Here is a 13,038-nt window from a genome sequence, read left to right as displayed (position 1 = left end):
CGATGGCCGAACGGCAAAATGCAGATGCAGTAGATGGTATAGAGTACAGAATATACATTTGAGATGAGTAATGTAGGGTATGTAAACATTATATAATGTGGAATTGTTTAAAGTGGCTAGTGATACATTTATTACATACATTTTTCATTATTAAAGTGGCTAGAGATGAGTCAGTATGTTGGCAGCAGCCACTCAATGTTAGTGATGGCTGTTTAACAATCCCATCTGGTTTGCGCTTAGTGGGACTATCATTTGTTTTTCAACAGGACAGTGGCCCAAAACACAGCTCCAGGCTGTGTAAGGGTTATTTGACCAAGGAGAGTGATGGAGCAGTACATCAGATGACCTGGCCTCCACAATCACCCGACCTCAACCCAATTGAGATGGTTTGGGATGAGTTAGACCGCATCGTGAAGGAAAAGCAGCCAACAAGTGCTCAGCATATGTGGGAACTTCTTCAAGACTGTTGGAAAAACATTCCTTATGAAGCTGGATGAGAGAATGCCAAGAGTGTGCAAACCTCAGTGGTGTAAAGTACTTAAGTAAAAATACTTTAAAGTACTACTTAGGTCATTTTTTGGGGTATCTGTACTTTACTTTACTATTTATATTTTTGACTACTTTTACTTCTACTTCACTACATTCCTTAAGAATATATTGTATTTTTTACTCCATACATTTTCCTTGACACCCAAAAGTACTTGATACATTTTGAATGCTTAGCAGGACAGGGGAAATAGTCAAATTCACGTCAACCGAACATCCCTGGTCTTCCCTACTGCCTCTGATCTGGCGGACTCACTAAACACACATTCTTTGTTTGTAAATGATGTTGGAGTGTGCCCCTGGCTTTCCGTAAATAAATAAAAAAACAAGAAAATGGTGCCATTTGGTCTGATTAATATAAGGAATTAGAAATTATTTATACTTTTACTTTTGATACTTAAGTATATTTAAAACCAAATACTTTTAGACTTTTACTCAAGTAGAATTTTACTGGGGGACTTTTACTCAAGTATGACAGTTGGATACCTTTTCCACCACTGGCAAAGCTGTCATCAAGGCAAATGGTGGCTACTTTGAAGAACGTAAAATATATAATATATTTGTTTAACACTTTTTTGGTTACTACATGATTCCATATGTGTTATTCCATAGTTGATGTCTTCACTATTATTCTACAATGTAGAAAATAAATAAATAAAAACCCTTGAATGAGTAGGTGTATCCAAACTTTTGACTGGTACTGTATATCATTTGAAAGGTAATTTCATGATCTTTCAGAACCACCTGTCAAACAAAGTTTAAAATGTATCAGGGTTTCTGATTTAAAGCCATTTATACAGGTAATTTTGATATGTACCCTAGAGGTCAGAGATCAAAGTTCTGTTGACCTGAACTTTCTGAACATGTGTCTGATGTATAACTGTGAATCTAAGCTTTCCAATGATATATGATTAAAGGGTATAAGCGAGAAATAACTTGTTGCATATTGACATTGTTTGTCATTGGGTAAATTCCCTATGAAAAAACATTGGGATGGAGGGATGAAAGAAAGAGTGATAACACACAGAAAGCTACCATTGCTGCACTGCTATCACACATTTTCCAACATTAGGGACATAGACTTAAAAAAAAAAAAAAAATCACTCTGACATCGGCCCAAGTGAGCCCCCGACAGTCCAAATTTGGGGGTCTGGCTCATGGACTATTTGTTGGATTGCATGAACATGACATGGTTACAATTTGTCACTGTTGATGTTGATGCAGGATTGCCTTTGTGAGGATATCCATATTATGTAGAATAATGTTTTGAATGTTCAGCATAACTTATATGAAAACGTGGGACAAACACCACAGATAATCATACAACACACAAGAGAACAAAAAGTCAAACAAGTAACTTGACATGAGCCACTGATTGCATTTCCAGCACTGAGGTTAGGAATCTTCATTCATTTTTTTATTTTATTGGAAAGTTGCTTTCCAGATGCCAGCATCCCTGAGAAATATATAGTGTATATAACAAGATTCCTCAGCAACCCCATCATTAAGAGGGGGGAGGGGTCTCCCAAAAGGTCAGCATGTCTAGAAAAACACTACCAGGTAGCCTACAGCAGCCTGTCTCCCAATCATGCCCCCTAGCTCACTTCCTCCTTCAGACAGCCTCACTGCCCTAGACTGAGTGGGTCATGGGCATAGCTTCACTGCCCTAGATTGAGTGGGTCATGGGCATAGCTTTGAAGCCTTGAAGGTAGAATGTCATTGGGGAAATTATGGTTGAGGTGCAATCCCTAGACTAGAAGGTGGCCTTGGGGGAGAGTACATGGGGAAACAGTGCCTCCCGTGGATGATTGAGCTCACTGCAGGGCATGGACAGAGCACAGAGAGCTGGCAGCTGTCCATCATAGCTTAGGGACGAGTGAGAGCAGTATGTAGTATCTCTGCTCGCTAAAATCATTCACAGATCGCAGGAGGGTAGAGCATTGTAATGAACAGGCTTATTCGGCATCATTAGGTATATAGCTAAGAAACACATAAGCAACTAAGATGTATAAAATAAATTGGGTTTGCAGATATGGAAACAAACTAGTGAACACAAACTAATGAAGTTATATAACTTATTAAAATCTTTGTTAACTAATTCCCTTTCTCCAATTAAAATCCCCATCATAAATATCATAAATATTCTCATGCTATAATTCCATCAGGTCTTGGAGCAGAGAGTACAGCTATCACTTTCACCAGTATTATTATATTCAGGCATTGTGGAAGTCAGCTGCAGGTGAACTGCAGTAGGAACCTTTGCCCATTAGGTGGCACTGTCTTCATTCAAGGATTGTGCATCACAGTACACACACCCTGAATGTTGCTACTTGTAAAAGTGATTGAGGTGGAGCCAGTGATGTACGCTGTTAGCTTATGTTGGCTGTGTGGAGTTCCAAGATGGAGCTCCAGACCCAGGGATGGTTAGCTCCAGGGCAAGCCAGGCCCCTTCCCCTCTGTCCTGCTGGCCCATGACCCGTCGCCTGCCTGGCCCCTTCTAGACGGTCCACTCAAAGCAGCCTCTGCGATGTGTCTGCATGTCCCTCACTCTACGGATGGACTGGATCTGGGGATGGTGGGCGCCCCACTCGTTCCAGTGCTTGAAGACACCGCACTCGAACACGTACTGGTAGCCACGGTAACCGGGGTACTGGTAGCCAACCCAACTGTCATCCAGAGAAACAGACAGAGATAATGAGAGAGAGAAATGGAAGTTAACATCTTAAATCAAATGGATGTGTAGATGGATGGATTGATTGATAAGTTAATATGCCAACTCACGTTCCACCAGTGACCTGGATACTGGCCACACGGTCCTGGAAGCCGTAGGACCACAGACTGGGGATATCCTCATCACACACCTCCATCTTACGGCCCTCAAAGTTATTACACTCAAACAGGCAGATCTTGTGGTCCTGGGTGTCCTGTAGGCATAGAGGGACAGAGGGAGGGATATCAGCAATAGAGTTTACCCCCTATTCACCCACATCCCTCAGACGAGGAGGGGAAGCCAGTTAGACTAGAGTATCCATGTAGTGGATGGATGGATAGACTAACCATGCGAACGGGCCTGACGGACATGAAGCGGTCACACCTGTAGCTGTTGCTCCAGGTATCCCAGCGGGGGTACTCTCCCTTCTCCAGCATGAACATTTCTCCACTCAGGTTCTGCTGCTCATAGCCCACCCAGCTGTATGGGGACATTATAAAAGTGTTACAGCACAACTATAACACACTTATAATGAATTAACACAACTCTTATGATCAGAAGCCTTGAGGCTAGGTACAGCTAAGTGATTAGAAGGTTCCTAGGTGACATCATGTTAGATGTCACATGTTCATCGCAAAAGTCATCATTGGAAATTGTATGTTGTAAATTAACTATGTATCAGGTGTCTCATTGGACTAAGATAACATTAGTATTAGTAGGTTTTATTGGTTTCTCTCAGTCATAGACTGAACCAATTTACAATCATAACATCAATCACATAATTATCAAATAGTTCAGGATTGTACTATCAAAACACTTAATATAATAAAAGGTAAAAATATGTAATATATACAAAACAACAATACTACGACAACAAGGTTTGGGGTGGCAGCTTTAGAAAAGGCATCTTCAGAGTTCTTAGGAAGGCATTTCTAAGGCCCTGGGCTATATGGTGTGTGCATTGATCAGTTTAGTGAAGTATGGAACGGGAGAGTTCTGATAGCGGCCTGTGTGTGTTATGGGAGTGTTCAGTTTGTGGCTGTTGCGGGTTGCCTGTCCAGTAATCTGAGGTCTGGTAGGGGGGAGCCAGTCTGCAAACTGGGAGTTCTGTGGGGATTTAGCAAATATCAGGCAGATCTGCTCCCGTCTGCTGTCGAAGGACATGATTCTGAGGGTTTTGAGGGCTTCCCAGTAGCTGGTGTACGACCCGCTCAGAATTATTCTTAATTTTAATCTTCTATGTAAACAGATGAAGTTAGATATGACGTACGGTCCACACTCCACCCTGATGGAGCCGATCCTCTCAAAGTTCTTCTCACACAGGTTACGGCACTCAGTGATGCACTCCATCATACGACCCTGGAAGTTCTCAAACTCAAACAGGTACATCTGTAAAGATAGCGAATACCACAGTATGGTCATTTACAGTAATAAGCTATAATATAATACTGTTAATGATTTGATATGGAGATCTTTGATCAAGATGCCGGTCTTGGGCATTTAAAACAACTGGAAATGCTGTATCTTCGCTAGAGATTATTAGTTATGATAAGTAGTTTGTTAAAAAAAGTGTGTTGACCTACTTTGTGGGCACGCAGCCCCATGGCTGGGTGGCTCCCAATGCTGCCCTGGGCTCCGGAGTGGGACATGGTTGAATCTGTGGCCAAACAGGAAGAGAGGGAGGGAGAGAGGTTAAAGCCTAGCCTCTTTTAAAAACAGCTTCCTTTGACCTTCATATTGTGACACTCATTTTAGTCATTTAGCAGACATTCTTATCCAGGGCAACTAGGGTTAAGTGCTTTGCTCAAGGGAACATCAACAGATTTTCTCACCTCGTTGGCTCAGAGATTCAAACCAGCGAACTTTTAGTTAATGGCCCAACACCCTTAACCACTAAGCTATCTGCAGCCCATGCCCCAGCTGTGTATCTATTCAACAGGCCCCTGGCCCGCCAAGAGTCATATCTGTTCAGCTAAATAGATAAAAGAATGTTTCCCACAGGTTTCATATACAAAAGAGAAAAAAAGACCAACAGTAGTTCATGTTCAACTCAATGACTATAAACAGATTTCAATATTCGTCTTTTGGCAAAACTCCATATCAAAACCCACTTATCCACCCAAACTATTAATGAGAACATAATCTACTTGTATCTAGTCACTCGAGGTCTTAATCGAGACTGGTTTATAGGCTTTTTCCTCTATCATTAACTCTACCCCAAAACACACCTTTTGATGTTGAAGCCTGTTCTAAGAGACTTGCCTGTGCAATTTACCCCCACTAAATATTCCATAAAGAGCAATTCCTCTGTGAAAAAATAAAATCTCTAAAGATCTTTTTTAAACAACATGCTCAAACATATTTCTTACAATTACTAAATTCAGTGACACTGAGCACACTTTCATCTGCCAGATGCAGGTAGGCCTGTCATGTAGTATTACTGAGCTGAGAGAAGATCACAGTCAAACATGGGCTCATCTCTCTCACCGCCATTTCCCATTAAATGAACCACGGAACAGACAGAACGTCAAAGTAATGCAAAACATCACTCTCTTGACATAAGACAAAGAACATCCCAGAGTTAATTGAAGTCAAAAGCTTCAATTTGACAGTCCTTGATTTAGGTAATGGGACGAAGAGACCACACCTTTGCCCCCCATCTCTCTCGCTCACAACCCCCTTCCCTGAGCGTGAATCTCACCAAGTGGCTGGTTGTCAGGTACAAGGGAGGAACGGACGTCCAGAAAGATAAGCCTATGAGTTGAAATCATGCCCCCAGAGTAGGGATATATATACATTTACATCCCCATGCCGCCTATTGGGCCGGGATCCCACCTCGTCAGTGGATGAGCAGGGTTCTTTTTTTGGGGGGGGGGGGGTCATATATGCTGATCTCCACTAAGCCATGCTGAGTCGGCTGCTCGCTTTGTTGTCCTGTGCTGTGTGGTGGATCTCGCGCTGTCTCGCTCTCTCTAGCAGAGCAAGCAATGTGCTGACCTATTGTGTGTAGTGCGAATAGGCGGGCCGGCTACTGTTCAGTTGGAACTGGCACGCAGGGAGGCAGGTATGCACACACACAGTTTGGTGTTTGCTAGGTTTTGTTTTCTGCTTTAGCATATAGACACCTCAACGGACAGTAGTGTCTGTCAGACTGCCAACATCTAGTATAGTGAGAGGAACACAGCAAAAGGACTTGGCACCCATGTCATTTTACAATACAAGAATGGTTTACAGTGAAACAGTCAGAACATGACATAGCTAGATATTCTCTGCCTGGCCTAAGTGGAAATCATCAGGTACAGTTGGGTGAAGAAAGCAGTTTTGTAAAGCATGTTTGGTACAGGTGTCACATTATATAGTACATCATGTCAAAGATAAAGGGGGCGATCAAGTGGATTAGGATAGAAATAGTGCTTATTGATAATGGTGCTTAATATACTCTACAAGTCTAAGCTGTTGGGAGGGGGGGGGGGGGGGGTTCTACTAAGCTAACATATGGAATTGTTTTAAGATGATCAAATCATGGATCATTTAGCTATTTGATTTTGAAATGTAGGACACTTAGGTAGAAAAAACATCTTTACTACTATAGCCCATAGAAATGCATTGAATAACACCTTCATAAATGGCAACAAAGACAGTCCAAAAAATAAATAATAAGGATTTGAAGTGTCTGTCCTATATCTAGGAGACATAAGAAAGCGCAGGAAAAAAAAAAATATATATATATATATATTTAACCATCTCCATACTTCCATTCATTTGTATGGGTTACCTTCAGATGAGTCCCGTGACACTTATGGAGTCATATTAGTTTGTAGCCTAAATGGTTCAGACGCTATGGACATTTGTGAGAAGACCGATTTTCGGGATGTCACATGGTCTGACAAACACCACTGTAGCTCGGCCGCCTTCCACCGCAGATGCGGAGGATTGAGATGCAGCCCATGCGGTTCAACTCTACCATTGAAATCGTGATTGTGCCTCTGTCATCAAACTGGAGGGGTTCGGTATGAAATACACTCCGTTCTAGATGTGCTGGGTGGTACCACCTCAAGGCTTACTATAAAAGCAGGTGAGAGCGTACCTTATGTGGCAATGGTCTTGTAAGCAACCTGGTCTCAAAGCATTTCGTATTATTTTGTATGTAAATCCGGGACACTCCATTTAGTATGATATGTTATGTTTCGTATGGTATCTATTCATTTGTGGATGTCCATTACCTGTTTCAAATCAAAATCAAATATTATTGGTCACATACAGTACACATGGTTAGCAGATGTTATTGCGAGTGTAGCGAAATGCTTGTGCTTCTAGTTCCAACAGTGCAGCATTATCTAACAATTTCACAACAAATACCTAATACACACAAATCTAAGTAAGTTATGGAATAAGAATATATATATGGATGTCAGAGCGGCATAGGCTAAGATGCAGTAGATAGTATAGAATACAGTATATACATTATTAAAGTGACTAGTGTTCCATTTACTAAAGTGGCCAATGATTTCAAGTCTGTATGTAGGCAGCAGCCTCTCTGTGCTAGTGATGGCTGTTTAACAGTCTGATGGCCTTGAGATAGAAGCTGTTTTTCAGTCTAGCTTTAATGCACCTGTACTGACCTCGCCTTCTGGGTGGAAGCAGGGTGAACAGGCAGTGGCTCGGGTGGTTGTTCTCCTTGATGATCTTTTTGGCCTTCCTGTGACATCAGGTTCTGTAGGTGTCCTGGAGGGCAGGTAGTCTGCCCCCGGTGATGCGTTGTGCAGACCGCACCACCCTATGGAGAGTCCTGATATGTTACGAATTGCAATTGTCACACCCTGGCCTTTGTTATATTGATTTTCTTTATTAGTTTAGTTAGGTCAGGGTGTGACATGGGGGATGTTTGTGTGTTTTGTCTAGTTTAGGGTGTGTGTATTGTTTAGGGGGTTTTGTAGTATGTATGGGGTTGTGTTCAGTGTAGGTGTTTAGGAAAGTCTATGGTTGCCTGGTTTGGTTCTCAATCAGAGACAGCTGTTTATTGTTGTCTCTGATTGGGAGCCATATTTAAGGCAGCCATAGGCTTTAGGTGTTTGTGGGTAATTGTCTATGTTTAACGTTGGTAGCTTGTGTATGCACTTTCGTTTATAGCTTCACGGTCGTTTATTGTTTTTGTTAGTTTTGAAAGAGTGTTTCGTGTTACGTCTTCGTCTAATAAAAGGAAGATGTATGTCTCTCACGCTGCGCCTTGGTCCGCTTATTATGACGATCGTGACAGAATTACCCACCAAACCAGGACCAAGCAGCGTGGTAAAAAGCAGCAGCAGTGATGTCAAGACTCCTGGACGTGGGAGGAAATCCTAGACGGGAGAGGACCCTGGGCACAGCCAGGGGAATATCACCGCCCCAAGGCAGAGATGGAGGCAGCACGGCGACACGGTAGGAAGCCCGAGAGACAGCCCAAAAAAATTCTTGGGGGGGGGCACTTGGAGCAGTCGGCGAAGTTGAGGGGTGAGTCTGAGATTGTCGAGGATTTATTGGACAGATTGGAGGAGAGTGAACGAAGGGGAGATTATGAGACATTCGAGGAGTTGTTGACGAAATTGGAGGAGAGTGAAGAGAGAGAGCTGTTGGTTTGGCAGAGTATGCATGGCATTCTCCCTGAGGAGCGTGTTAGCTGTCCGATGCCACCTGGGTCAGTTCCTCGTACTCAGCCTGAAACTTGTGTTAAAGTTCCGGAAGATTTGATGCCGGCTATACACACCAGGTCTCCAGTACACCTTCACAACCCGGTGTGTCCTGTTCCTGCTTCTTGCACTCATCCTGAGATGCGTGTCTCCAGCCCATTACCACCAGTACCGGCACCACGCACCAAGCCTCCTGTGCGTCTCCAGAGCCCTGTTCCTCCTCCACGCACTAGCCCTATGGTGCGTGTCTCCAGCCCATTACCACCCTACACCACGCACCAAGCCTCCTGTGCGCCTCCAGAGTCCTGTGCGTCCTGTTGCTGCTCCCCGCACTAGCCTGAAGGTGCGTGTCCTTAGCCCGGTACCTCCAGTTCCGGCACCACGCACCAGGCCTACAGTGCGTCTCAGCCGGCCAGAGTCTGCCGTGTGCACAGCGGCGCCTGAACTGCCCATCTGCACAGCGGCGCCTGAACTGCCCGTCTGCCCAACGCCGTCTGAACTGCCTGTCTGCCCAACGGCGCCTGAACTGCCCGTCTGCCCAACGGCGCCTGAACTGCCTGTCTGCCCAACGCCGTCTGAACTGTCCGTCTGCCAAGCGCTGCATGAACTGCCCGTCTGTACTGAGCCTTCAAAGCCGCCCGTCTGTACTGAGCCTGCAAAGCCGCCCGTCTGCCATGAGCCTTCAGAGCCGTCCGCCAGACAGGAGCCGCTAGAGCCGTCCGCCAGACAGGAGCCGCCAGAGCCGTCCGCCAGACAGGAGCCGCCAGAGCCGTCCGCCAGACAGGAGCCGCCAGAGCCGTCCGCCAGACAGGAGCCGCCAGAGCCGTCCGCCAGACAGGAGCCGCCAGAGCCGTCCGCCAGACAGGAGCCGCCAGAGCCGTCCGCCAGACAGGAGCCGCCAGAGCCGTCCGCCAGACAGGAGCCGACAGAGCCTTCCGTCAGACAGGAGCCGCCAGAGCCTTCCGCCAGACAGGAGCCGCCAGAGCCTTCCGCCAGACAGGATCAGCCAGAGCCTTCCGCCAGACAGGATCAGCCAGAGCCTTCCGCCAGACAGGATCAGCCAGAGCCGTCAGCCAGCCATGATCAGCCAGAGCCGTCAGCCAGCCATGACCAGCCAGAGCCGTCAGCCAGCCATGACCAGCCAGAGCCGTCAGCCAGCCATGACCAGCCAGAGCCGTCAGCCAGCCATGACCAGCCAGAGCCGTCAGCCAGCCATGACCAGCCAGAGCCGTCAACCAGCCATGACCAGCCAGAGCCGTCAGCCAGCCATGACCAGCCAGAGCCGTCAGCCAGCCATGACCAGCCAGAGCCGTCAGCCAGCCATGACCAGCCAGAGCCGTCAGCCAGCCATGACCAGCCAGAGCCGTCAGCCAGCCAGGATCCGCCAGAGCCGTCAGCCAGCCAGGATCCGCCAGAGCCGTCAGCCAGCCAGGATCCGCCAGAGCCGTCAGCCAGCCAGGATCCGCCAGAGCCGTCAGCCAGCCAGGATCCGCCAGAGCCAGCCAGCCAGGATCCGCCAGAGCCAGCCAGCCAGGATCCGCCAGAGCCGTCAGCCAGCCAGGATCCGCCAGAGCCAGCCAGCCAGGATCCGCCAGAGCCAGCCAGCCAGGATCCGCCAAAGCCAGTCAGCCAGGATCCGCCAGAGCCGTCTGCCAGTCATGAGCTGCCCCTCAGTCCGGAGCTGCCCCTCAGTCCGGAGCTGCCCCTCAGTCCGGAGCTGCCCCTCAGTCCGGAGCTGCCCCTCAGTCCGGAGCTGCCCCTCAGTCCAGTGGCGCCCTATGGGATGGTATTCAGTCCGGGACTCGCCGTTCCAGAGGCGCCACCAAAGCGGGTAGTGACTATGGTGGAGGGGGGACCACGTCCCGCACCCGAGCCGCCACCATAGGAAGGCCCACCCGGACCCTCCCCTTCTGTGTCAGGTTTTGCGGCCGGAGTCCGCACCTTTGGGGGGGGGTACTGTCACACCCTGGCCTTTGTTATATTGATTTTCTTTATTAGTTTAGTTAGGTCAGGGTGTGACATGGGGGATGTTTGTGTGTTTTGTCTAGTTTAGGGGGTTTTGTAGTATGTATGGGGTTGTGTTCAGTGTAGGTGTTTAGGAAAGTCTATGGTTGCCTGGTTTGGTTCTCAATCAGAGACAGCTGTTTATTGTTGTCTCTGATTGGGAGCCATATTTAAGGCAGCCATAGGCTTTAGGTGTTTGTGGGTAATTGTCTATGTTTAACGTTGGTAGCTTGTGTATGCACTTTCGTTTATAGCTTCACGGTCGTTTATTGTTTTTGTTAGTTTTGAAAGAGTGTTTCGTGTTACGTCTTCGTCTAATAAAAGGAAGATGTATGTCTCTCACGCTGCGCCTTGGTCCGCTTATTATGACGATCGTGACAGCAATTCATATTATATTTTACGAATATGTTACAAATTTGCAAAACGTATGATATGTTACAAATTCTAGCTAGGTAGCTAGATGGCTAACATTAGCTGGCTGCTAACATTATCTAGGCTAGGGGTTAGGATTAAAGTTAGGGTTAAGTTTAGGAGTTAGGTTAAAGGGTTAGGAGAAGGGTTAAGGTTAGGGGAAGGGTTAGCTAACCATCTAAGCAGTTGCAAAGTAGCTAAAAAGTAGTAAGCAGTTGAAAAGTTGCTAATTAGCTAAAATGCTAAAGTTGCACCCTGACCAACCACCCTACTTTCATTTTGCCTTAAGTAACCATTGGTCTTATGTAACCATACCAAACGTACCATATCATACTAATGTTACATCTAGTCTATGAGACCAGGCTGTGGTAAGTGGAGTGTGTCAATATTTGCATGATGCTTCCTTGACTAGACCACTGACATTAAACAAAATTCAAAAGGCAGTAAGTTACATTTCCTTCGGGAATTCAAAATTACACCGCAAGTTGCAATAGATGTCAGGAACTCTGCACCTTACCACTGTGAGCTAACTGTCCAGAGGAGTGTTTGCTCTTGTAACGATCGTCGTAATCCTCCTCCTCGGACGAGGAGGAGAGGCGAGAAGGATCAGACCAATATGCAGAGTGGTTAGTGTCCATGATTGTTTAATGAAAACAGACTGAATACTTAACATACAAAAACAACAAACGTGACAAACCGCAAACAGTCCCGTGTGGTGATAACACAGACACGCGATACAACCACCCACAAAACACACGTGAAACCCCGGCTGCCTTAGTATGATTCTCAATCAGGGACAAACGATCTACAGCTGCCTCTGATTGAGAATCATACCAGGCCGAACACAAAACCCCAACATAGAAAAACACACAGACAACCCACCCCAACTCACGCCCTGACCAACTAAATAAATAAAAGGAAAAAGGAACAATAGGTCAGGAACGTGACAGCTCTAGATGCACAATCTTATTATCAGAGCGTGCCAATGGACTTCTGGTAAGTATGCTTTAGTGAGAAAGTGTTGGGATCAGGTACAACTACCCCCCCCCCCCCCCACCCAAATGTATATTTATGAAAAATTCCCCCCAGCCACAAAGTCTCACCTGAATGTATTTTGTTTTAAATTTGAAGGGGTTGAGACAGCTAGACACGATAGACAGCTGCCTCTGATTGAGAACCACACTCGGCCAAACACATAGAAATATAAAACATAGAACAAAAACATAGAATGCCCACCCCAACTCACGCCCTGACCAAACCAAAATAGAGACATAACAAAGGAACTAAGGTCAGGGCGTGACATGGGCAAAGGATGAAATTTGGGTTGAGAGTTACCCTTTAAGGAAAATGTTCTCGTTTAGTATTTCTCCAGTAGGTTTCCTCAAGGAGAAAGCCTGCACTTCTATGTCAAAGATAATAAAACAAAAATACTATAGTAGTGTCTGCAAGAACACTACAGTAAATACTACAGTCAGCAAAAACACTACAGTACATATTATGGTATACTACAATCCGCAAAAAACACTACATTAAGTACTGTAGTATACTGTATACTACAGTTTTTATACTGTAGATAACTTTTAACTGCCTCGTTAAAAGGCAAATTTTTTTTGAAATACTTCACTATACTACAGTATTCACTGTACTGTTTTGTCCACAAAAAAAACTACAGTGAATGGAGCCAGCAGCATAACACCCTGC

General features: G+C 45.7%; 1 protein-coding gene across 1 annotated transcript; it reads right to left on the bottom strand.

The window, feature by feature from the left end:
- Positions 1–3,043: 3,043 nt before the first annotated feature.
- LOC120018566 (beta-crystallin B1-like) lies at positions 3,044–4,905 on the bottom strand. The gene is made up of 5 exons (XM_038961781.1): positions 4,840–4,905; positions 4,527–4,645; positions 3,604–3,736; positions 3,328–3,470; positions 3,044–3,212 (listed from the first exon to the last, which is right to left on the bottom strand). The coding sequence occupies exons 1-5, from the start codon at positions 4,903–4,905 to the stop codon at positions 3,044–3,046; spliced, it is 630 nt and encodes a 209-aa protein (XP_038817709.1).
- Between the last annotated feature and the right edge of the window lie 8,133 nt (positions 4,906–13,038).

Source organism: Salvelinus namaycush, chromosome 23, assembly GCF_016432855.1.
Source record: "Salvelinus namaycush isolate Seneca chromosome 23, SaNama_1.0, whole genome shotgun sequence".
NCBI classification, from domain to species: Eukaryota; Metazoa; Chordata; class Actinopteri; order Salmoniformes; family Salmonidae; genus Salvelinus; species Salvelinus namaycush.
Note: the sequence above shows the minus strand (reverse complement) of the source record. Positions and strands in the feature narration are given on the sequence as shown.